Below are 26,953 nucleotides of genomic sequence, written 5' to 3'. Positions count from 1 at the left end.
CACATCCTGGTGCTGTCCCTCAGTAGAACGTCATGCAAGAATTAAAAGGATGCTGACAAAAATAATGTAGCAATGAAGACAGTTTTTATGGTAAAATGTTAAATGAAAAAGCCAAATATTATTCCATACATACACATGAACACAGCATGCAAAACATAAAACACAAAATGTTCGTTTAAAAAGGCTAGAGTCCTGGTCGGTGTGGCTTAGTAGGTGGGGCATTGTCCCATGCACCAAAAGTTTGCTGGTTCGATTCCCAGTCAGGGCACAGGCCTGGGTTGTGGGCTCAATCCCCAGTTGGGGGCGTGCAGGAGGCAGCTGATCAATATTTTTCTCTCCCTCTTCCTTCCTCTCTCTCTAAAAATCAAAAAAAAAAAAAAAGAGAGAGAGAGAAGAGACTAGAGAAAAATACATCAAAAAATAACAGTGATTTGCTGTTATTGGAGGAACTGTGAGGAGATATTACAATTTTGTGTGTTTTCTTATTTTTCATAAAGATCAGTGTATTAGTACAGGAGGGGAAACTTTTCTGAGCAGTTCAGGAATAAAGTGCTACCTTTGGCCTTAAAAAATATACCCCTGAGCTTGAGGCTTTATGAAACGATGTGTGAGGTTAAGCACACAAATGTCAATTCGGTCTTCTGGGTGTCAAAATGTCAGATTGTGTCACTGGGACTAGATCTTTAGAAGGAGAGGCAGTGGCTCAGCTCTCAAACATTAGGTCAAATGTCAAATGCTGATGGGCGAGTGGACAGGGCGAGTGAATCTGGTGACATGGCAGATGAATCAGCACTGCTGATGAAATAGGCGGTCAGCTGATGTCTAAGAGGCCTGCAGGAGCAGAGGGGTTTCACTGCACCTCTCTTCCACACACAGAAACCCTGGTTACCCTGGAGGTGTCTGTCTGTCCCCAGACAGATCTTCCCAGGTGCGTGCTGAGCTGCTGTCACCTAGTTCTGAACCCAGCCTGGACACAGCAGAATGACACATCCTTCACGAAAGGTCAGAGTGCTTGTAACATCATGAGTCAATGGTCCCTCCAGACCCAAGGGAAAATTACTGACTTATCTTGACTTGTATTGAGGAAATCTTCAACGACTTCACACATGGGAAGTAGGCTCAAATGAGGATAGTTCCTGGTGATTTGTCCTGGTTACTGGAGAAAAGGAGATTCTCCAAAAGACCTCTGTGGCCCAGGAAAGGGGGTGGGGGGGCAGTTCTCAAAGAAGTTTTCTCCAGAGAACTCTCTGTTATCGGCCTGCCTCCTGCCAGAGAATTCTAAACTCAGAGGGTGAAGGGGGCCCCCAAAGCCAAAGCTGGAGTCGTCCTGCTGCAAATTCAACAGTGTGACTTGCACAGAATGTGTTTCAGAGACTAAGGACACCCAACAAATCGTGACTCTATAACCATTGCCTTCGGTTAAACCTGCTAAACTCCACGGGAAATTGGGACTTTCTTAAAATCCATGAAATTAACAGCAGTTGTCAAGAGCCCCTAATTTGTCTCTCTCTAGGTTCAGAAAACCCAAATCCACAGACGGCGGGAGTTCCAGACGACTGACCAACTTGTAGGATTCCGCCAAACTCGGGATTCCAGACCCAAGATTTCCAGCGACGTCACTGATTCTCACAGCTGGATTCCCATTAGTCTGAGTAGTGTACTTCCTTTATAAAAGGTAGAAAAGACGGCTAAGGCTTTGTTCTTGTTCACTCTGGCTTACTTGAGAGCGTTTGGCAAAATTCAGGAGCAGAAAAACGGTTCAAGAAGCCAGAAGAAGCAAAGAAGTAACTTTTCACTGAATACCAGATGATAGTTTCAAAGTAATGGGACCTCACGGAAAAGTAGGTCAAAAAATAAAAAATAAATAAAAAAGGGTGTTTAGTTGAGATAAGCGGTGGCCAGCACAAGCAAGGAAAGGGAGGAACAGCAGGTGAAGATTCAGACTAGACTCCTCAAATGTGTAGCCATGACTATGAGGATTTTTCACCCACATCTCTCTGCAAGCATAATTATTAGTTAATGGGCTTTTATGGGGTATTTTGTTTATCCTTACACAATAAAGCACCATTTTATGGTGGCCAATGATTTAGGGTTTTTTAGTAGTTCATGATGTTCAAAGGCTTATTTTATATGTCTATATATTTTCCTACTCACACACATATATATGACTGTGAAGAAAGCAATCTTTTGGAAATGTCTCAAGTAAATAGGCATCAGCTGATAAATGCCCCGAGCTGATTCTTCCACACACATAAATAGCCCATGCAAGAATTTTGTGGTATCATATTTAACTGGTGTGACTAAAATAGACTCACTCTTTAGAAACTCATTTTCTTATTATTGTTAGTTGTTTCCTGGGTTCTACTTGAATAATAGAAGAAATAAAATGCTGGGAAACGTTTTCCTCTCTCTGCAAGTATTCAGCGTAACTCCATTAAATTAAGAGTGGAATTACCATCCTAACTGACGAGGTGGAATAACACAGACTTCCAGAGAGCCTCCTTCCTTGGCAAGTCAGCCTGTGGTTTGGGGGGAGGCCAATAATGTGCTTTGCAGAAGGGGAAGTAAAAGCATATGTTCAAATGGATAGTTAAACCATCTGAAGCTGTGGCTGTCGGCGATAAAGCACTGGTTAAGGGGAGAAGGGACACCCAAAAGGATAGACTTTATAGCCCCTCAAATAGCATTTGTCTTTTGTCACTTTGCAGGGAACCGCCATGTCACCATTTCTTCGAATTGGTTTGTCCAACTTTGACTGTGGGTCCTGCCAGCCATGTCAAGGAGAGGCCATTAACCCTTACTGCGCTGTACTTGTCAAAGAGTATGTTGAGTCAGGTAAGCTTGAATGGGTCTTCCGGGAGATCCATGGGGGTGGAGATCCTGCTAGGAACTTCAAAGCAATGCCTTTTGGGGTCTTCGAGGTTCAATCTAATTTTTCAGTCCAGGAAATGATGTCCGGGAAGCCAAGTACTCCCTGAAGGACACAGGGGCATAACGATCACCTCTGAACTAGACCCACGTCTTCTGCTTTGTGTTCTATTTCACTGGACCATTTTCCCACATAAACAAGGGAGCAAAGGGAAGGAGAAATGGGTTTGAGGACATTATGTGAGGAGTCAATTGAGGGAAACTATCTAGTGAGCTAAAGTAGAACATGGAACCTATATTGTTAAGCCTGTTTTGTATTGTTGTTTTTTTTCAGTGATCACAGATTAAGTCTACATAATCTTAGAATTAGCTATATAGACGGTTTACTCTTTTTTTGGCCAAGCTTTCACGAAGGTTACAGACTATGTAATTAGCCATTAGAATGCAAATTTTAGCAAACTTCCTTTTGCATTAATACCCTAGATCAGTAAAACAATAGTCAATAGTTGTCCATTTTTTTTCTTTTTTGTTTTTTGAGAGAGAGAGAGAGAGAAAGGAAGGAAGGAAGGAAAAGGGAGAGATAGAAATATCGATGAGTGAGAACATCAATTGGCTGCCTTCTGCATGCCCCCCACTGGGAAATGGGCCCACAACTTGGGCACGTGCCCTGACTGGGAATTGAACCAGCAACCTATTGGTGCATGGGTTGACGCTCAACCACTGAGCCACACCAGCCGGGCCAATGTTTGTCAAATTTAAATGTAGATAGGCAGTTCATGGTGAGGGAGGAAGTGTGACCACTTTCCAAAATTCCTTTTGTGGGTTTAGATCATTCAATTAAAATAATCCCATGCTGTCTGGAATCTTTGCCATCGTCATATCAACTGGTTTCCATTCTCCTGCTCCCTGCCTCTGTATTTTAACATTCTCCTGGGCTTCCTAAAGGAAAGGATGGAGGAGTTTACATCCCAAGGCTTTCCCAGCCCCACTACCTTCCTATTTCCCTCCATACACTTCTGGTTCCAGCAGACACTGCAGAGAAGTGTGACAAGTGTGGCTACCCCGTGCGGGTTTGCAGTGACCACAGGAGCCACTACAGCTCATGTACATGGAAGTGTTTATGGGGCACGAACTGCACTGGGACGGAAAAGGCGCCTTTGCTTTAGAGCTTCTATTCTAGCCGAGGAAGACAGGCAGTAAACAAAAATATAACATGGTGAGTAATGAGAAGTGAAGAAAAACAAAGGAGGAAAGGGAAGGGAGAAGGGCTGGAGACAGAGAGCTAAGTTGTTTTATACAGAGTACTCCTACCAAGCCCCCCAAGGGGGTGACATTCACAGAAGCAAGGGGAACCAGATTCCACAGATGGGAACCTCCAGCTAGATGTCGCCGGCTCAGGATCCTGGGGTTCCCAGTCCTCCCCCCACCCCGGCCCCATCTTGGCTTTTCCCTCCCTTAAAAGACTTGGCCTCCTGGTTGACTTCACCCTCCCGCCACTGTGAGTGCATCAAAGCTGAGGAGACTGTCTGAATCCTTCTGATTTCCCTTCGGACCGGATTTCTCGCGCTTGGCTTAAAGGGAGAATGGCACTCACTGCCGATCTAAAACCTTTCAAATGTCACAGAATCTTTGAAAGGTAAAGTGACTGAGTGTTTCAAAGCCTCTGGACTTAATGGGTCTCCTGGATCCCAGTCCTCTTTACAACCACAGGTCTCCCTGACATTTGCCTCCCAAGAGCTTTTTTTTTTTCCTTCTCCTTTTGGCCCTGCCTTTGAACTTGGTCTAATCAGCCATGTGGATCAAGACCTTGTCAGAAAAGAAGATGACTTTGTTTTTCCAAAAGGTTAGCCTCTGGAGTTGGGAGGGTTTTGTTTTTTATTTTGCTTTGGTTTTGTGTTCTGAAAAGAAATCTCTCTGAACATTATCATTCAAGTACGATTTCTACAGAATTTAAACACACTTCAGCCGTGGGGAGGTGAGGCTTCCTTTTCATGATGAATCAACAGAACCGGGACAAATAGGACACAGTGCTGTGGGTCTGGGAGTCCTTGAAGAAGTGATAAAACTCACTGTAACTAGACAGGACCCTGAGTCCCCCTCCTCTCTCTAGCTGATTATATACCCAGCAACCGAAAGTGTGAGCAAGGCCGTGGAACGCCTCTCCTTTGTCGGGTGCGGGGAAAGGTCAAGGTTGAAAAGAATTGTGAGGAGGGGCTTCAAGTCCATGGAAGTAAAATGTTACCAGGATCATTAATATTGCCATTGTTTGCTTTTCAGTCCAATCTCCAGTTTAGTTTCTTTTAAACAAGCAATAAAAAAATTTTAAAAATTGTCCCCTTCCTATTCTACCCTTATCATTATCAGAGTTTATACCTCTAATAGCCAGGTTTACCTAAAATTAGAAGTTTCATCTTTTTCACACCCTTGCATACCTCCCAAATAAGAGTTTAGCAAGTGCTAAATGCCTGTTCCCTTCCAGGATTGTGCACTGGAGAGAAAGGGCCATCAGAAGTCAGAACTGCGTTGCTCCTCTGCGTTACTGAGATTTTACCTTCTGTTTACTCAACATGTCTCAGTTGCTAAATCTGCCATGTAATGCGCTTATTGTCCCAAAAAACAAACACTCAAATACAGCTGCAGAGTTCTGCTTCTGAATTGATTCAAGAACAACTACTACAGAAATCCAACCTGGATGAAAGACAGGACTTAAACTACTTAAACTCCCACTAGTCAACTCTTACCCAGTCACCTGGTGACTCTGGGGAGGTTTCCCTTAAACATCATCTTGACTTCCCTCTCACTTGCCCTTTTCACTGCAGGTGTATAGCCTGCTCCACTGACGCACTCGATGGAGGAAGGTCACCACCTCTCTGAGTTACTTGTCAGTTTTTGCTTAGGGTGCGTGATGCGCGCTTCAAGTAAAATGTATCCTCATTTGAGAATTAGAGAAGGACATAATGGCTCATTATGTTTTAAAGCAGTGGTTCTCAACCTTTCTAATGCCGCGACCCTTTAATACAGTTTCTCATGTTGTGGTGACCCCCAACCATAAAATTATTTTCGTTGCTACTTCAAAACTGTAATTTTGCTACTGTTATGTCTTAGGCGACCCCTGTGAAAGGGTCGTGCAACCCCCAAAGGGGTCGCGACCCACAGGGTGAGAACCGCTGTTTAAAGGTTTTGCCTCTTACCATAAAGAATGGGGTCTAAGTCGCTCTGCCCTACCAAATATACTAGGCTTAGCCCCTGACACTATCTGCTTAGGTAGTCACACTCACAGTGAAGAACTAAGTGATGACTGGAAAGAACATTGCCAGTCCAAGGCATTGCTAGATTTCTGTTGCCGAAATCTCTAGGCTGACTTTTATATTTCAATACATTCCCTTGCATGCCGCACGTGGGACCGTCTCATTCTGTCCTGTATTGTCTCAGATTGTCTTGCGGGTCCTTTCTGTCTTCCTAACAGAATTTGTACCCTAGAGAGCAGATGGAATGAGTGCCACTGCCGAGTTGGATTTAATTTCTCCCCAGAGCTTGCTAAAGGAGTAACGAGACCATATCTTTCCGTTCCTAGAGAATGGGCAGATGTACATCCAGAAGAAGCCAACCATGTACCCGCCCTGGGACAGCACTTTCGATGCCCATATCAACAAGGGAAGAGTAATGCAGATCATTGTGAAGGGCAAAAATGTGGACCTAATATCTGAAACCACAGTCGAGCTCTACTCCCTGGCAGAGAGGTGCAGGAAGAACAATGGGAAGACGGAAATATGGGTAAATATCTGAGCTGTGAGCCTCATCTAGGATATATGTGCCATTACGTGATAAGTACTATATTAGCTAAAGACGAGCTCGAAATTTCAATGTCACCCTAAGATTATGATACACTAGCCTTGCGAAAACAGATTTTCCTCCCCCTTACTCATTGGTGACTTGATAATGACAATGATTATTCATTGTGGACTATAGAACATATTGACATATTCAAACCTCTTTGCTTCCTGTGTACAGTGAAGAATGTCTCTGACGCTATAAACAGTTGTTATTGATTTATAACTAAAAGCAAGCTCAGAAATATCATAAATGCCCCCTAACTTGGGAGCATAACTGTTGTCTATTTATCAAGATAACACATAAATATCTTGATAAGGTATCTTATAAGATAGATAAGATGATAGATAAGCGAAAGGATAGAGCAAAGACCTATTTAATGTTTGGTCTTCTCCATACTTTGCCAATCCCTATAAATTTTTTTTTTCTTTTATTGATTTTTAGAGAGAGAGGAAGGGAGAGCGAGAGAGAGAGAGAGAGAGAGAGATAGAAACATCGATGAGAGAGAACATTGATTAGCTGCCCCCTGCATCCCCCCACTGAGAATAGGGCCCACAACCTGGGCATGTGCCCTGACAGGGAATCGAACCAGCGACCTCTTAGTGCATGGGTCAATGCTCAACCACTGAGCCATACCGGCCAGGCCCCTATAAATTTTTTTAGCTATAATGTATTCACTTAGCTTACTTTGTACTATAAAGTAATTATACACTATCCATGTTACTACATCAAGATTTTGAAAACTTAGGTTTTAACTGTTGGTAGCAAATGTTCATAAATGTTAAAGGGAAGAATAAAATATGAAAGCATAAAAAAGTTTAATGAAAATGTCTGGGGCCCACAAAAATCAAAGTATTTACATACCAGTAAAATCTACTTTTAAATAATCTGAAACCCAGAAAATGATTTCAAATATTTATATCATTTACGCAAAAGGAGAGAATCTTACCTTTCTGCTTCTTACTTCCTATACCTCAGATTTTTAATAACTCCACACAAAAGACTTTCAAGTGACAGTTTTCAAAATGGGAATGAGAATGATATAAGCCTGAAAAGTAGATTTTTGTGTCCGTTTTGTATTTTTGACCTCAAAAAAATTCAGTACTTTTTAGGGAAGTGTATATTTATATAAATCTCTGCTTGTGTCACTAAAATAACCTTTAAGAATAAACATACACTAAAATTTTTTATTTAAAAAAAAAACCAGTTCCTGTGATTAGGTGTGCTCAGATAACTTAGTTCAGCAGGATCTATGGAGCACTTCCAAGTTCAGTTTGGAGGAAGAATCATGGCAGCAGAACTCCTCCTGGGTAGCTGGTTAGGCAAGTAGGAGAATGTCACAGGTGTGTAACGTAGTGTTAAAGGGTTTACACCAACCAGGGGGAGAGGCTGCAGCCGGACCTGAAGCACCGAGCTAGGGTGGGACACAGCAGAAATTAACTAGAGAAAGTCTTCCCCACTTGTCAATGCTTCCCATGTATTTTCTGCTTTCTGCCTCATTAAAAAAAAAAAAGAAGAGTCACCAACTCCCTAATTTTTAAAAGTAGCATGCTACTTGATTTCCTCTTCAAATAATGAAAGAATGACTAATTTTTTATTTTTTTTTATGACTAATTTTTTAAATTCTTTTGTTAAACTTCACTGCTAAACAGGTTGCTTATCTATTTATATCTCAAAGTTGCATTTGATTTCTTCCCTTGGCTTTTTCTGATTTTATTCTTATCAGATTTTTCACTCTTTTTTTTTTTTTGCAATCTTTTATTATTTAGACATAACCCTTGAGGGCCTTCAGATCTTCATTCAATAGCAACCTTTTTTACATTTCCCAGCTTTTTTTAAAGACTATTCCTTAGTAGACTTTTATTTATAGTGTTTAAGGGCCAACTGGTTGTTTTCGACTTATATTTTCCCATGCTTCTATTGAAATCTTCTTTCTTAAAATTAATTTCTCTATTTAAAAAAAATATATTTTTTTCAAAGCCTGCCTTCACCTCCACATACACCACAATCCAATTTCTAAATACCCCATGGAGGCTTGCCTCCTGCTTCCATTCATATGGCTACCTACAATTCGCTCTCAGAAACGTGACGGACTATGGCTTTCTCTGGATGCCGTTTGCCAGCACCTATCAGGTTTAATTTCCTCCATCACCACCAAATCCTGACTATGATATAAAACTCTACGGTCGCCTAGTACCAATCTTCTCTACTTCGTTTGGGAATGATCCCCTAATCTCTTGCTCTTCTAACTCCATCACAGTCTCCATCTTTATTTATTACATATTCCACAAGCCAGGGAGCAACGGCATATAGACTTGATGTCAAAAGCACGTCTCTTTTCATTAATCTGTTTAAGCTTGCATGAGAATTTATACTTGACCAAACACTAATAATAGTGATACTGTGATGTAAGTACCACTACACTGGTTTCTCCAAGATCTTTGAAGGTTTAGAGACTTGCACAAGGTCACACAGCCAGTAAATTATGTAGCCACAGTTTAAATTCAATCCTGGGTTCAACCGGACACATCTTACTATTTCTCTGTTATTCTAGTTAACTCATGGATGTAATGATCAATAATGACCTTTAATTCACCTTTGTATTCTTTGTGGAATATTAAAAATCTGGTGTTATGGTTTAGTATATTAGCTATAGTGGTCAGGTTATCTTGGATTTGACATTTTTTCCCATTATGTCACATCACGAGATATCCTGCATCCCCCCGTAAAACATCACTTTGTTCTCCTCCCTTCTACATAATGGTACTGAAATATATTATTTTATCCCTTCTTGAACCAATTGAATTAAAATTTTCCTTAGAATTAGCACTTTCCTGAGGAAAAAGTCTCTCCTTGGGAAAGAAAAAGTCACTCCCATCCGACACCCTGATCAGCCTAGTCATGTGGATGGTGGAGGCACCCTCCGAAAAGATTTATCCTTCCTTCCTTCCCCTGGGACTTGATTTAGTCCCAGTGTCTGTGATTCCTTTGTCATGTTTAAGACTTGAGCCTGCCCCTTTACAACTCGTCAGATAAGCAGATGTGTGGGGCAAGAAAATCAATAAACTCTGTTTGGGCATTTTGTTTCTTCCTTCTGGAAGTTTTGATCTTGAAATAAAATTAATGAGATGCTGAGGTGTCTTAATAAAAGCAAGACTATATGCATGGATGCTGCACTATTACAATATTATGTACAATGAAATGAAAGGGAGCAATGCTTGGATTCTACTTAGGAAATCTGCCATCACCACTCTCACCAGTGATGATGTCAGTAACCTCAGCGCTTGGTTCACATTCTGACTGATATTCCTTTCCTTCTCTCAACCAGTTAGAGCTGAAACCTCAAGGCCGAATGCTAATGAACGCAAGATACTTCTTGGAAATGAGTGGCAAGTGACATTTCTTCTTCCTGTGGGGGGTGAGGAGGGCATGTCCCTCTCTTGGGCAACTCATTGGACTTTTGCAAAGCATAGAAAAGAATCAGGAGAAAATGGAAACCCAAAGAATGTTCTTAAAATTTCCAGTGGTGCTCAAACATTAGTTGAAAATACACTGTCTGGGTTAGAGGATCATAAAAATATAAAACATTTACAGCGTTTGTTTTTTTAATTGTGTGGACTCATAGACCAGTGCTTTTATAGTCTGTCTTTACGGTAGTTTGGGGATTTAATGTAAATGCAAAGGGTTCTGTGTATGTATCATGACCTTTATACACACTGTGTGTAAATGATGGGATAGAACAAGCTTTCGCATTATCAGTAGAATACAAAATAAATATAAGAAACCAATAAATATTTTTCATAACCCTAGTGGTAAAGTATTAATGGCTTCAACTTAACAGCCTCAAATCCTTTTAGGAACAAGGAAGGAAAATGCACTGGTCAAGAGTTTCAGTTCCGTGTAATGCACAGACATTGATCATGGAAGTTACATTTACGAGTGCGTGCTCAGTGCCCCTGTCAGTTCCTTCTGTTGCATTTATATTCTGTGGTCAAAGTGCCGTGTAAACGAGTCAAATGTGACTACTCATAAAGTTCTAAATCTCAATATGGATATGTGAACTTACTGACAATAAACTGATTTAATTATTTTCTAAATTAGTTTTACTACCAAGAAACAAGTTTTCACTTACAGAATTGTGGTGCTTTGGGGGTTTTTGCTTCATATGGAACAATTCCTCTGGGTCCAAATTCAAACAAATACAATGGAAAAAAACATATTATGAGATAATCATGTAAAATGGAACATTCACCAGATCTTTGATGATACTGAGATCTTGTTGTTCATTTTTTAGCTGTGATGATATTGTAGTTGGATTGTTTAAAGGGTCCTTATCTTTAAGATACATACTCAAATGTTTATTACAAAATAATACCAGGAATTTGTTTGAAATAATGCAGTGGCACAGGGTGGGGGTATAGATGGGGTATATTAGAAGAGTGGCCATGAATTGGAAATTGTTGAAAATGGGTGTTAGCAACTAGGAAATTGATTACAGTATTTGATCAACTTTGTATATATTTGAAAATTTCTATCATAAACCTTAAAAAAGAAGAAAAACTCCTTAAAAGATAACAGTACAATCTGAACATTTTTTTCTTTTATCTCTGCTACTCCAGATATATAGTACATGTCATTATACTATTTGTGAGTCAGCCAAGTGATAGTGATTGTAGGGCAGCCAAATAACTGGGTTTGCATCAAAAGTGAAAGTACTGGACTTGATGATAATACCAATACTGTTTAATTCCTTGAGTAAGATATAAAGTATATTTCTCCCATTAGTTCAAAACATGACCCAATGTAAACTGAAGAAAGTCCTCCATCAGAATGCAAATATTCTTGGTAAATGGTTTAAAAATCACTGCTTTGACAAATAATTCCAGGGATATTCATCCTATTACTATGGAAATTAAATTTTGTCTTTCTTTGAGAAAGCAAATTCAGGTGGACCAAAAACAATGACACTTCACAAACAATAGTTACCCAAGCCCAGGAAGTTGGTGTTTTTTTTTTTAATAAAATGTTGTAGTATTTAAAATTTTTTATACTAGACTCAAATTGAGACTCTCATCTCTAAATTTTTGTATGTCAAAAAAACCTAATTAATATATATATATATATATATATATATATATATATAGGAATAACTTAACTGTAACATTTCTTATTGATAATGAGAAGTAAAGGATATCATCCAATTAAGAATGTTCATTATTACATATGAGAAGTTGTTTTCAGCCCGGCCATATGGCTCAGTGGTTGAGCATTGACCCATGCACATAGGGGTTTCCAGTTCAATTCCTGGGTCAGGGCACATGCTCAGGTTGTGAACTCAATCCCAGTGAAGGATGTGCAGGAGGCAGCCGATTGATGTTTCTCTCTTTCCCTCTCTGTTCCTGTCTCTCTAACATCAAAAAAGAAAAAAAAAATAGATTAGGAAAATTATAATAGGAGTGGTAGAAATGGGAGATATGGGAAAAGAAGGCAAATGAGAGAGGATAAGAAATTCAATCTTGGGCAACAGTTGAATGATATCATGTCTCCTGTACCCCTCTTTAATGGAAGCCTTAATTCTTTTTTACCCTATAGGCAATTAAATGGCTCATTGCTCTCCACACACAACTCAGTCCTTTCTTTATCTTTTAAAAAAAACAATCCTTGATTTCTGTGCTAGAATCACTTTTTCTCTTCTTCCTCTGCTCTCCTACCATCACTCTTGGTAGCTTCAATATTCACCATCACCATCTGATATACCCTTTCATATTTTTACACCTTCCTACACTTTTTGTTATCCATTCAGTAATCTACAATCACCCCACAGGTCATCATGTGTAATTCTCCGCCCCAGTAAGGACTCAGAGTCAGACCTATTTCTCTTAGAGCTCATCCTCCTCGCCTGTCAATTCTGTCCTCTGTCTCACCCAGTAAGTACTAGACTTTACCTAATCCTATTTCTCTTTCTCTTAACACCCATTTGTTAACCACTTTTGACATTAACTCCCAACCTAGCCTGGTAAGCCCTTGCTGGTGCTCTGCTGTCATGAGCACACTTTTCTTCCACAGACATTCTGGTCTCCATACCATGCAGTCCCTCACTCTTGCCCTATGCCTTTGACCAGTTTTACCAGTAACCTATTCCTTTTGTCCTCATTATCTTGACTAATTATTGCTTCATCCTTCAGAAACTGGGAAGTCATTTTTAAAGCCTTTTTTTCCTTCATCCTCCCACACTAATTCATCAACAGTTTCTGCTCATGTTGTCTACCTAGTATTTTTCAACTGTATCCCCTACTTACATCATTATTACCTCTTGCCAAATCCCACTCATTCTAATGAAGCTGCCAAAACAAACTATGTAAAACTCCATTCTGAACATGCCATGCCTCTGCTCCTTTCTGAGCCCCATCCCTGCCTACGCCTTTCAGTGTTTATAAATTATCGACAGGAAAATGTTCAAACTGATATGATGCCTACTCATCTTCTGGCTGTGACCAGTGATGTTTTCTGCCCCATGCTGCACACTGGCAGTACACACATCCCAAGATACCTTATCTCTGTACCCTTCCTCATTTTCTTCCATCTAGAAAGAACATTTTTTGCTCTTCCTCACCATACATTCTCTCACACATTAATAGAAGTCATTTATCCCTCAGAACCTAGTTCAGAAATCATCTCTGCTAGTACCTTCCTGTCTCAACTTTCCTCTCTTTCTCAGCTCCACCTACCAACACTTGCCTTAGCTGGTGTAGTTCCTCATCTCCATGGTCCCATAGCATCCTGTGAATACTTCTGTTCTGACATTTACTACTTTCCTTCTGGACTCTAAATTCCTTGCCGGAAAGCAGTGGTTGAACGAATCTTGCCTCTTTAACTCCAGCACCAGATTCCATGCTAGGTACATAGGAGTTACTTAATGAATGTTTGTTGAACTGTTCAAGTTGGACTCACCCTGGCATTTAAAAATTCCTTTTATTTTCTTTTGATTCCCATACAATGGCTATTCCAAACATTCCTATACTCTTTGGTTTCTGAGGGTCTCTTATTCTTCTCACTCTTGGAGGTTAGTCTGCCCTCTATATAATTGGGAGAGGCTTCGTCTTCTGCCTCTGCACTAAGAATACAGTTGCTTCTTTTTGCATTCTCTTCCTGCTTTTCTGCCTCAGAGATAGTCCCTCCCTCTCTCGGTCTCCTGCATCTAATTCTTAGCAGCTCTGTACCATCAATCATGCTTCCTCTCTAGCATAGCATCTTCAGCTTTTTCTTCTCTCTTTGGTTTCTAACTCACTGCAAAGGCATATGAATTAAGCCATCTTCTCCTACTTTCAAAAAGATCTTTTTTTTACCTTTTTACCTCCATGAGTTTTTCTTTCCTCTCCTTCCCTGACACATTTCTTGAATAAGTAGTTTATATGTATTAGTCCCTGTTTACTCCCTACTCCATCAATATGTAAACCCTAAGAGTCTGGCTTATATTTCAACCAATCTGCTAAATGGCTTTCTCTAAGGGTATGAATCCTCAAAGCAAATTTCTGTTTCTTAGCCTTCGATTCCCTTGACATCTCTATACCATTCAATGCTGAAACCCATTCATTCTTGGCTAGTTCAATGTGATATTATTCAAGTTTTCCTCTTAATTTTTCAGCTGCCTCTTTGTGGTTTTTTATCATTCCTTTCTCTACCACCTAAAAAAAAACATAGATGTTCACATCTTCAAGCCTATTTCACACCATCATATATACTGTTCTTCGTGTGACTGCCATTTCTTCCTGACTTGACTGTTACCACTCAAAGGTTACGGATATTTTATATTTCTTTATAACATTCAGCATAGCAATTTTCTCAGAACTGCCCAAGAAACATTTTTGGTTGGATTGACTGCAAACAAGTGATATATTAAACTAAATAATATAAAATAAATAACCAAAAATATAATAACCAATGATCTTCTTCAACCCAATAAATAAACAGAAGAGCAAATTGCTTCAAAAATAAACATAGTAAATACCAGAAGAATTCAAAAAATTCTGAGCTTTTATAAACTTACTCTCTTGTAATGACTGAAATGGTTAGAGGATAAAGGATATCACAAGAAGCAGCAAAGGAAGAAATTCATTTCTAGCACTTTCTTCTTTAAAAAAATTTACAGTGTTGTAATCTCATGTACAGAATAAATATGTATATACATATGTATATAATTTTTATGGTAATATAATTAGAATTCCCAAAATAATGCATTTTATCCCATGAATTTAAAAGTAATTTTATAGTTTATTTATTTTTATTTCATATCAGTTCATCTGGACCAAAATAGAAATGAGTTCATCTACTGACATACACCCTACTACACCAGTCATAAGTTGTAAATAGATCTCCACACTTACACCAGAGCTTGTGGAAGAAGGCAGTTGCCTCAGTGACCCTGAATTTAACCCTTCATTCATCAAGCCTAGTTTATTTCTGGATGCCTAGTTCCAAACAAAAAGACCTAAGTTGCATAACCTCATTAGGCAGTATTATCCTCCCGTCTGTGGAACTCTTCGGTTATTAGGAATATTCTTTATCTGGGAGTCTAGAGTTGCCATAAAACAAACCTGTGGACCACTGTAGAGAAGAATGTATTCCTAAAATGCACCCTGGGACTTGGCTGGATTCCTGGGGGAGAGGTCTCCATCTATACAGACCCACCTTTGTCTACTCAACGTGTTTCTAGCCTGGCCACCAACAGAGATGTGGAAAATAAAGTACTTTAGCAGGGACATTTACCCCAAGTGTGCAGTCAAACCTCTGCCACTGCTTAGCCAGAATAAAAGTATTTTAGTTTAAATATTATTAACTCTTTATATTTGTGAAATATGAGCTTCTTACTCTCAATAAACCTCCATTTTTTGTATTTGTAAAAATAAAAGAGATAGAATATGTAATCCAAGAGTCTTGAAGCTATTTGAAATTACAATTCTAGAAGTTATAATCATTAAATTCATTAACTTTATTTTAGTTATGATGATTATTTTTATTTCCTACTTGTTTACCATATTATTCTTTCTTGCATGCTATAGTTGTCATCATGCTGTTTAACCATGACTGCCCTACTGTTGTGTGTTTTCTGTGGGCCTGGGCTTTAGCCAGGGCATTACTGGTATTCTCAAAAGTCTACCAGTCTTTTGGGAAGATGTCAGCTGGGCTTAGGGCACTATGGACAGTGACTACCTAAAGTATCTTCACCAATATCCAGAGCCCAGGGTGAACTGAAGAAATGTGAATGTGATGATTTGATGTAGATAACTAGGTAATATCCAGGACTACCTAGACATTAAAAACAAACCTATAGTTATCTGTTAATTTCCATCCCTTTCCACTCTGACCAGTGTAGTCTATAGCTGGTGCATCTGATTACTGTAGACATCAGAAACTAGCCCATAAATAATCCCTCAAGTTCTTTTGCCCTCACACACAAGTCTGACCAGTTCCCTCCAGTCTATTGCACTCTATAACCAGATGTAAAGCATCTTGGAACCTAAAAAAAAAAAAAAATGTCATTTCCAAGTTGCTGTCAATAACCACATTATTCTCTAGAATTACAGGCAGTAAAGTACTTACCACTTCCTGCCTTCTCTGGCTGAGTCATCATTGACAGTGAACAGGAAAGGCTGTTAAATACCTTGAAAGTTCTGACCTCTAGTTTTAAAAATTGAAAGATAATAACTCAGCACAGTCACAGAGTAGGGATTGAGCCAATAATCCAACCTCACCGTTTTAATCCTATAATAATATACCCCATGAGAAATTGGTATTAATGAATTAAAGAAAAAGAGCTTAGTACTGTACCAACCTTAATAAGTACTTGGGACTTTACTGTTCTCAACACGTGTCTAATCCCTTGTCCATCTCTGTCTCTTCCCCATCTCCCTACTCTCCCCATTCAGCTGTAACAGCCACATCACAGAACTTCACCTTGTCCCCTCTCCTCTTCTGCAGACACAAAGGACACGAGTGAATTTGAGGCTGAAGGCTTCTTTGCTTTGCATCACCGTCGGGGAGCCATCAAACAAGCCAAGGTCCATCATGTCAAGTGCCATGAGTTCACCGCCACCTTTTTCCCTCAACCCACGTTTTGCTCCGTCTGCCATGAGTTTGTCTGGTATGCTGACTTGGCATTTTACTGCAAGCTTGAGGTTATGCATTTTGTCAGATCTTCTTAACCCACCAGGCCGGACATGCCCCACCTTAGGGAAGTATGCCGGAATAAATTCTATGTGAGAGTTTTCAGTGGCCTCACCTGAACTGAGAAGGCTTAAAGGGTGTGATTCTATAAAGGATTTCATAACGTGGTTCCAGCTCCATCAGGAAAAGATTCCAAGGACTTTAGTTTCTGATTAAATGTGAGGCAACTGGGATCAGAGGGGAGGAGCAGAGGGGGTAGATATCCTTACTGTAAGCACAGTTTTGCAGCTGAAACTTCCACCACCTTGACAGCCCAAGTGTGCTGGCACTAATATCTACAACAGGCAACAACTTGCCCCTTGGAGCTGTTTACAGTGCCCTTGGGTGTTTCAATAGCCCTCAAACAGAGATTGGTTCAAGCCTCAGTAGCCACATAGCAAAGGCTGTGATAGAGTGGAGACTTGAAACAACTATCTCTGGTCTCAGGCTGCTTACTTTTTAATGGGGTGTTCTTCCCTTTGGATGACTGCAGAACCCATTAATGTACAACCCCAGCTGAATCAGGGTATCTAAGGTCAAGTAAACTTGGAGTGGGTTTCCATCAACCGGTTTTCATCTGATGACTGGAACTTCCTTCCTTTCTCATAATGAGTGTTACTCAGGAATGATACTCAGAAAGAGGAAATGAAGTCTTGTTCAGATGTCTTTGCTGATCTCTATTGAGCTTAGTGAGGCAATGAATTTTTAAGTGTAGGACATGGAAATTTGCTACTAGGAGCCCATGATGCATTTTCCGTTGGGCATTTTAACCTCTAAGGGTTTGTTTGGAAAATACGCAAATGAGAGAGCAACTGATGATGGCTCCTCATTTATTTTATCATCAGACTTTCAACAAAGCAGTTTAAAATAAAAAACACATGTTTTTTGGCAAATGATAGACCAGGGCTGCTGATGAGAAATGCTCTATGATAGTAGGAATGCTCATCACCTTTCAAATGTTTGTGGTGCTGCTGTTGGTTTGAACATCCATGTAAATCATCCTGTGCTTTGTTGCAGGGGTCTGAACAAACAGGGCTACCAGTGTCGACGTGAGTAAGAAGGATTTCTGTTATTACCAACATTCTTTTTAAGTTGTTCCTTAACTTCTGAAAAGTTTAAGCTGCAATCATTTTTTTTCAGAATGCAATGCAGCAATTCACAAGAAGTGCATCGATAAAGTTATAGCCAAGTGCACAGGATCAGCTATCAATAGCCGAGAAACCATGGTACGTATTTAGATTCTGCTCTTTGAAATATGATCATTTTATCCTGACATTAAATTTTACAGCCCACCAATTCTTTCTAATAACTCCTGAATGTGAATCCTTAAGCTTATGAGTGACCTCCCTAAAACACTTTCCTCTTCAATAATTTTTACGGAGATCCAAGACAAGGGTATGAATAAAAAAAGTACAATAAGAATTTTCATGTTTCTACCTTTTCCAGAAAAACATAATAGAAAGTGGCCAGAAAGCATAATGGGTTTTTTTTTTGTTGTTAGTTTTGGGGTTTTTTTTAATCCTCACCTGAGGATATTTTTTTATTGATATTTAGAGAGAGTAGAGGAGAAGGAGGGAGGGGGGAGACAGAGACAGAGAGAAACATCAATGTGAGAGAGGTACATCAGTTGGTTGCCTCCCGCACCACCCCAACCATGCCAGGGATTGAACCTGCAACCCAGGTATGTGCCCTTGACTAGAAATTGAACCTGTGACCCTTTGGTGCAAGGGCCGATGCTCTAACCACTGATCCCACCAGCCAGGGCCAGAAAGCATAGTTTTGATCAATTATATGAGAACAACTCCTATGGTATCTATAGCTGGAAGTGACAGTTAAAGAGTCAAATGGTAATACAATACAGATGTAAGCATGTATGCAGTTAGCGAGAGATGACAATAGATGCATAATTCTTGCATTAAGAGGCAAATAAGGACACCCACGGTTACTTAGCTTAGCCCTTCTAGAAGGGTCTGACTGTGCCACCGCAGCAAATGCTCCTGGTGGGCAGGATGACAACCAGTTCCTAGCAGCTGCCTGCCACCACTCACCCTCCCTTTTTGAACTGAGACCAAGACTCCCATCAGCCAGTCTCAGATATACATCAGCACTGCTCAGGATCAATACATTTCAAGTCTGCAAATATGGACACCAACCCCATTTAACCTAATTTAAGAACAGAGGGGAATGAACCTTCCATGCTGAGGGCTTCATGCTACTGCATCTAAATCAATACGATGGCTACGTGCTAACAGCTGCCGTCTCAGGCAACACTGAGAATGTTGGCAGCACTTGGAGTCTGAATGGCCCTACATGTAATCTGCTCTAAAAACCATTTGTAGAGTGTGTTTCATTTTTTAATGTGTAAAAAAAAAGAAAATTAAAGGGGAATAAAGGCAAATACTTCTTTCAGAATGAACTTTGAGGTGTTTAGTTTGAGGACACGTTCGATTTACTCCATAGGAAGGGAAGCTGAGCTAGAAAGTCAGACAGCCTTCCTTCTCCCACCCTTTCTTTCTTCATTTGACAAATATTTATTGGGTGTCTAATACATGGAAGGTATTCTACCATGTACAATGTACAGCAGAGCACAAAACAGATGTGGTCCTGCCTTTATGGACTTTACCATAAATCTGGGGAAACAGATCATTAACAAATGACTATGTGTAGTTTCCATTTATATTAGGTACTATGAAAATAGCCAACAAGGTGCGATGATGGAGAATAACGGAGTGGCCCACTTACACTGAAGTTCAGGGACTCTCCCAAGGGAGGGGTGCTTAAGCCGAGAGCTGAAGGGTGAAAAGAGCCAGCTGTGTGAACAGCAGGAGGAAGTAGCCCCAGAAAGACTGAGAGGCTCCATGGGTGGAAAGAACCAGCATGTACTAGGAACTGAAATGAGACCATGTGACTGGAATAACAAGGGCAAGAATGGAACACGAAGTTAGGGAACTCAGTAGGACCTAGATCAGGCAGGAGTCTTGAGACCCTGAAAAAGTGGTTGGATTGTTTTTTTCCTCTCCAATGAGAAATCCAGTTTGTGACTGCTGTAGGGGAAATGGTGGGTTGAGATGTGAAAATAAAAACCAGAGAGGATAGAGTCTCACCAGGACAGAAGTGTGGTGACAGTGGCGGTGGAGCAAAGTAAGCAGATATTTTAGGTGCTTTCAGTGTTCCATGTGACTATATTTGCCAATGGACACGATTTGGAAAATGAAAGAGAAAAGTGATGGCTGAGTTTCTGTCTTGAGCAGTGGGCTAGATAGCAGGACCATGAGAATGTGAATAAGACCAGAAGGGGAGATCTGGAGGGAGAAACAAATGTTTCCGTTTTGGACAAGGTCAGCCAGAGATGCTTAAAGACATCCAAGTGGAGTTACCAAACAGACAATTTGTATGAGCTTGGAATTCATATGAGCCAATGGACCAAATCTAAAAATTTGGGAGTTACTGTCATTGGGATAGAATTTGAAGCTGCCAAAGAGATTACCTAATGAGGGAGTAAAGGGAGAAGAGAGTATAGACTCAATACTGACCCCAAATGAATCGAAAATTCGACGTTAGGTAGAAGAGAAGGAGCTTGTGACAGAACCTGAGAACAAGGGTTCAGAGAAGGCTCTTCATAGACTAAGAGTGTATGAAAGGGTGGGTTGTGTTCAATGCAGTTGAGATGTTGAGAAAAATGAGGGCCGCATTGAAATCTTTGGAGCCCTTGATCAGAGAAATTTGAGGATTTATAGAGGCGGTCCCTCACTGGCCAGCACTGGAAGATGATAACATGGAAACAACACAAGTATTAATATTATCATGAAGATTAACCATGAAAGATATCATTGAAGTAAAACAGTAGCTGGAAGGAGGTGAGACACGGGGGTTGGAAATACTCCCATAGCTACGGAGCGATGACAGATGATGGATAAAGTGGGAGAGAGGGACAACCAAAGCAGTCAGTCTCGGCAAGAGGGGAAGAGGTCGAACGCACATGTGGAGATGGGTCTCTGCTGGATGGATGGCCATTTCATCAATTGTAACAGGAAGAGAGGAGAAGATGGTTACAGATGAAGGTAGGTTTGTAGATTTCGGGGCAGGCAGATAAGGGAGCTTCTCTTAGACAACTTACACCCTCAATGAAGTCTGAGGATTGACAGAAGGAAGATGAGAAGCCAATGACCGGCTTTGAAGAGAAAAGATCTGTGAAATGATTTTCTTGGAGATAGGAAAGCAAGGGATTGGAGAAAAGCAGTAGGATTGCCGAACACAGTTGAAAGTCTCTGAATTTGAGGGTATCAGTCTGCCTAGGTATGTGATTTTTCTCCAGCAAATGAGCAGGTACAAAGAAGGCAAATTGAGTTTTTCCAAAGTAGAATTTTTTTTTTTTAAATTTAGAGCTGGCAGTGGCTAATCTCATCTTAAAGTGATTCTGCTAAGGCTCAAAGACGTTAACGTTGTTTGCCTATAGTCAGCCACCTGTAACTGGCAAAGCTGGGGCTAAAATTCAGATCTCAGTTTCCCAGCCTAATGTTTTTGTTTGCTTAAATCAAATGGTCACCTCCCAACCACCCTCCTGCTCCCTTTACTTAAGGCCTCAGCTTTCCTGGAGAATCACAAATTGTAAGCATGACTGTTAACCTCAAAAACTAATGTCCAATAGAATTGAAGGACAGCCACAGTATAATTTAAATTTTTCAAGTAGCCACATTAAACAAGCAACAGGTGAAATCATTCTCAACATTATATTTTATTTAACCCAATCAGCCCAAATATTATCATTTCAATATATAATCAATGTAAAAATTAGTGAGCTGTTTTTACATTTTTCATACAAAATCTTGAAGACCCAGTGTGTGTTTTACGCTTCCAGCACATCTTTAGACCACCTTGCAAATACTCACTTGGCCCATGTGGCTACCTGACTATCGTATTAGAAAGTACAAGTCTACAGTCTTTCCCAGACGTATCTTGAACCATTTGGGTGGTTCATGATTTAAAGTGGAAGCCTTCTAGCCTGGACCTTGACATTAATTGTTCATATTTTCATGGAAATGCTTATACAAAGTGAGTTTGTTTTTTTTCATCCTCACCTGAGGACATTTTTCCATTTTTTGTACAGATAGAGTGGGAGGGAGAGAGAGGAAGAGAGAGAGAGAGAGAGAGAGAGAGAGAGAGAGAGAGAGAGAGAGAGAAACATCGATGTGAAAGGGACACATCGAGTGGCTGCCACCCGCATGACCAACCAGGGCCGGGGACAAACTGCAACCGAGGTACATGCCCTTAGCGGGAACCGAACCCGGGTCTCTCCGGACCGCAGGCAGACGCTCTAACCGCTGAGCCAAACCGGCCAGGGCTACAAAGTGAGTTTTTAAAGTTACTTTTTCTTAGTTGAAAATGGCTGGAGTAAGTGCTAGGCAACTTCTAAACAATTCTTAACAGCCATTGTCAAGACCCAGTGCTGACCAGTGGCCAAAGCAGAACATTAGCTGCATCACTTTAATGAATATCACTGTGCACATTTCCAAACACATTGTTTAATTAAAAACTTAGGCAGAGATTATAAGTACATTAAACTTTTTATACTGCACAAGAATCTTGGTATCCTTGCCAGGATTCAAACTGTCTGATTTTGTTGTTCATCAGAAAAGTTTGATTAAAGGAGAGGAGTTAAACTCTGGAAGACTCTTTTAAAAAAAATGCTGCAATCTCTCTTCCACCGGCATTCCCCTCTCATGTCCCCTCTCCCCATTCCCTACGTCATACAAGTAGTTTGAGAGAGAGAATAACCAGGAAAGATGACGGGCCCTGGTTCTGAAAGCCAGGCTAGATGTCCCCGGCTCACTTGGCTGTGGGCCTAGACCAGTGTCTTCCCTCTCGGTGCTTAATTGCCTCGCCTGTCAAATGAGAGTACTAATAGACGCTGCTTCGAATGGGATATTTTGAGGACTACATGAGATATCACATGTGTAAAAGATAATACACATGCCCTGTGTGTCCACAGCGCCTGGCAGAACCATCATCCATCTCCGGCCTCCTCGGTTTACATCTAACAGGTGTGAATGCTTCACCCTTTAGGCCCTCATACTAATAAACCCATGGCAACGCCGTCTCTAGAGGAGTCACTACAGAACCTCTTCCAAAGGTTAAAGCACTAATTCTGGGTTGAATGAGAAAGGGAAATATTTGTATTAAAATAGGAAGGAAAGTGCAAGATTTACTTAGCTCCAATCTAAATAAATAACCCCAGTCCCCTCTTTGAAACGTCAGCCCGACCGCGGGAAGGCCTCAGACAGCAGCTGTCCGCAGGTTACCTGATATGTGGGTATCGCGGGCTTGCCCCTTGCCCTGAAACAGCTAATGGCTGGCTGAGTTCTCTGGACATGATTATAAAACTTGACAAGCAGAAATCGTGGTTTAAAAGGCACGTCGTGCCAATGTTTTTATTATTCTGCCATTTATGCTAAAGTTTCTGCAAAGACATGTCACGCTGGGCACCAGGGGCACCTGCTGTCATGAGGTCTCCTCTTCTTTCAGTTCCACAAGGAGAGGTTCAAAATCGACATGCCGCATAGATTCAAAGTCTACAATTACAAAAGCCCAACCTTCTGTGAGCACTGTGGGACCCTGCTGTGGGGCCTGGCCCGGCAAGGACTGAAGTGTGACGGTGAGTCTAGCGGGAGGTGGGGAGCGGGAGGGACAGGGATGTAGGCGCTGACCTCTCCACGCAGCCTGGAGGAGCCCCGTGATCAATGAGAAATGCCCAAAACAACAAGCCACTACTGTTCTTTCTCTTCACACACACACACACACACACACACACCACATATACACACCCATACACACCCTAATCCATGAACCCAGATAAGTACAGAATCACTCAAGTTAAATGTAAAGGCTCCCGGCCCATCGCCTTCTGCTGTGCCTGGTCCTGGACGGAAATGAAGGCAGTGTTTCTCCTGACGGACGCTTCCCGCACCTCCCCCTACCTGACCCGCTTTCTTTGTGCACCTGGCCCCAGACTCCGGCGGCTCCGTGGCCCTGCTGCCCTCCTTTGCATCAGCCAGTGCGGTTCTTTCTGTGGTCCCATCAAGGAGCAAGCCCGGGCATCTGCTTGGCTGACGGAAGGTCCTGCACAGAAGAAGTCTGTGGCCCTGGTCGGTTTGGCTCAGCGGTTGGAGCGTCGGCCTGCGGTCCTGAGAGACCCGGGTTCGGTTCCCGCTAAGGGCATGTGCCTCGGTTGCAGTTTGTCCCCGGCCCTGGTTGGTTGTGCGGGTGGCAGCCACTCGATGTGTTCCTTTCACATCGATGTTTCTCTCTCTCTCTTCCTCTCTCCCCCCCCACTCTATCTGTACAAAAAATGGAAAAATGTCCTCGGGTGAGGATAAAAAAAAAAAAAAAAGAAGTCTGTGACTTAAGGTAGATGGAGAGTCCATCACCAAAGTGGGCCGTGAACTCAAAATGCCCAGGGAGAGGCCAAGCCCGGCTCTGACTGACCTTTCCCCAGAGCCTGCAGCCCTCACTGGTCCAGTCATTCAGACCAACCCTGAGCAACAGCCCAGAGGCTGTCCTGCTCTAGAACCCCAAGTCGCCAAGGCAGTAACCTTTAGAAACCCAGATGCTGTTGCACCAAGATTAGGGGTAGGGAGGAGAACACTCCAAGAATGACAAAGCACCTCTGCCTTTTGATTGGGGGTGAGGGTGGAGGCGGGGCCCAGATACGTTCAAAAAGGAGGCCCCAGTGGCAGCACAGACCCTTCTCTTCTGAATTATTCAATGGAGAAGCCACTGTTCCTGGCACTGGCTAATGCATGTCTCATCTTTTAAGTGACAGAGGTGCTGACTTAAGGTGAAAAAATCACCTTCAGCATCGTCCCCCCTTCCTCATCCCAACTGCATTCACGTGTCTGGGGAGCCTGGAGCGACTTCCTAATGGAGGCCGGAGGGAGTAGGTTTTTTAATCATTACCAAAGGCAAGACCCACATGTAGCCAGAATTCACCCGAACAGTCTCTCTGTGGCCCACAAGACTGCTATGTGCTTTCTTCCCCGTGCCTGTGCGAGATGCATGGGAGGGCCTGGCATGGTGCAGAATATCTTTACAAGTTCACAGGCAAGAAGTAACTCCAGGGATCCTGATGGTACACACAAGACATCAATCACCGAAGCCCCATCCGCCGGCCTCCTGTTCTCAGGAGGGTCTGGCAGTTCACACCCACCTACGCAGACCCAGCCGGTCCCAGCAGTGGGATTACGCTCTGAGCTTAGAACTCCCACGAGGGTTCTTGGCATTATTTCACGGCTCACACACCTGCTCTGTTCTGTCCTTCTCTAACGTTCTTTCTCCCCCATTCCACTCTCTTCCCCACTTTCCCACCTCCTGCACTTCAAGGGGCCCCTCCCTCTTTTCTCTCTTCCCCTCTCCTCCCTCCCCCTCTTCCTCATGTGTGTCATCCTCTGTTCTTGCTGCCAACACCCCGAAGTCCCTGCTGTATCATCTCCTCATGTCTTTATTTTGTCACCTCCCACTCTCTTCCCCAGGTCGTTTTCCCTCATCTTTGCTGTACGCTCTCTTTATCTTGCTCTTATAAACCACCCTCCTAAGTAGGGCCTCCCTTCGTCCTGACCTGTCTGCTCTCTCTCTCCACTACACTTCCCATGAAAATAGTCACCAAAAGGGACGATTTGCACTCACAGAGACTGACTCATCATCACCTAACAGGTTAGTAACGAAGATTTGACATTGTCATAGTGGGGACGGGGCCTTTCTTTATAACCGTGTATCAGAGATGAGCTTAGATCTGGCTACAATTTTTTTTTTTTTTGGTACGTGTCCCTAGTGGGAACCGAACCCGGGACTCTGGTCCGCAGGCCGACACTCCAACCACTGAGCCAAACCGGCCAGGGCCTGGCTACAATTTTAAGGAGCAAAGTAAAACTCCCCAATCCCTTGTGCTAAATCCTCGTTGTCTGCCTCCCTGTGCCAAGGATGCAGAGTGAGAAGGGCATCGAGCCTTTGCAAACAGCACCTCAGGTCCACATTGCACTTTAAATGGATTCTTATGACTACCTCTATGCTTTTACACTGGGACAAGGGCTAGCTTTACACTTATTTACATAGAAAATGCTGCTTTATTGTGTTTTGTTATTAACTATCTGAGGAAGAGTGGACTAGTTAAAACTAAAGGTGAAGGCTGCTACAATGTCACCAAAATATTTCAATACATATTTCATTATAATACACAATGAAGATGAGAAAGTTGTATTTACTGAGCACCTATGTGATTCCAGTCACTATGCTAAGTGATTTTGCACACAACTGGGCCAATAATAAGCAAATAAGATTAAAACTGCATGATTTTATAGTTTCTCCTGCCTAATTCCATTTTAACAATCCCTACTGATATGCTTTATAGAATCAAGTCGGACTTGAAATCAGAGTTCTTTTTTTTTTTTTTTTCATTGTAACAGTGATGTTTCACAAGCAGAATTTTAATTTTCTAAAACTAATGACATGATATAATAGATGTCTTCACACAGACACTCAGGCGTGCACACCCCCCAAACCAAGGAGGCTCACGTGGTCACAGTAAGTGGAGGGCAGACCTTTCTCAGGCTGTTGCTAGGACCACGAATCAGAAAACTCCAGCAGGATCGTGGCCGTCAGAGCTAGAAGCCTATGTAGGTGGATAGCTCAGCTCGCCAACTCTCCCATATGCTGGGGATGTGGTCTCCGGCCACTCTCCCTCCTCCCACCCCCAGTCCTAAGCGCACACACAGCACACATACCACCATCTCCATTTCAGTTCTGCACACTGAGGCTGAGCCAGGCCTGGGCTTCAGCCTAGAGGGCCGAGCAGCCTGCAGCCTGTGTGGGAAAGGGCAGGCTTGGGCTCCAGTCTAGGGAGGGTGGTAGGGTGGGCATGAACAAACTTCAGGTCCAGCATTGCACATTAGCACCCGTGAGAGCCAGCACCATTTTTTTTTTATCTCAGCCGTGGCACAGTCTGAATGCATACTGACAGCAGACTTCCACCCCTGTCAACACAGCTCTGGTCCTGTCCTTA

General features: G+C 41.9%; 1 protein-coding gene across 3 annotated transcripts in view; it reads left to right on the top strand.

Annotated features, from left to right (window-relative positions):
• The window catches only part of PRKCQ (protein kinase C theta), a 133,700-nt gene that overhangs the window by 59,522 nt on the left and 47,225 nt on the right, over positions 1-26,953 (top strand). Inside the window, exons 2-9 of one of the 3 annotated variants that reach the window (XM_036256624.1) lie at positions 1,514-1,675; positions 2,709-2,835; positions 6,443-6,642; positions 10,028-10,088; positions 16,678-16,840; positions 17,920-17,951; positions 18,043-18,128; positions 23,425-23,554. In XM_036256624.1, coding sequence (XP_036112517.1) covers positions 2,718-2,835; positions 6,443-6,642; positions 10,028-10,088; positions 16,678-16,840; positions 17,920-17,951; positions 18,043-18,128; positions 23,425-23,554 — 790 coding nt within the window. In that variant the 5' untranslated portion in view covers positions 1,514-1,675; positions 2,709-2,717. The other 2 variants (XM_036256616.1, XM_036256608.1) reach the window with 2 other exon arrangements.

Source organism: Molossus molossus, unplaced genomic scaffold (assembly GCF_014108415.1).
Source record: "Molossus molossus isolate mMolMol1 unplaced genomic scaffold, mMolMol1.p scaffold_m16_p_1, whole genome shotgun sequence".
Classification (NCBI taxonomy): Eukaryota; Metazoa; Chordata; class Mammalia; order Chiroptera; family Molossidae; genus Molossus; species Molossus molossus.
This window is presented reverse-complemented; position numbering and strand designations above follow the sequence as displayed.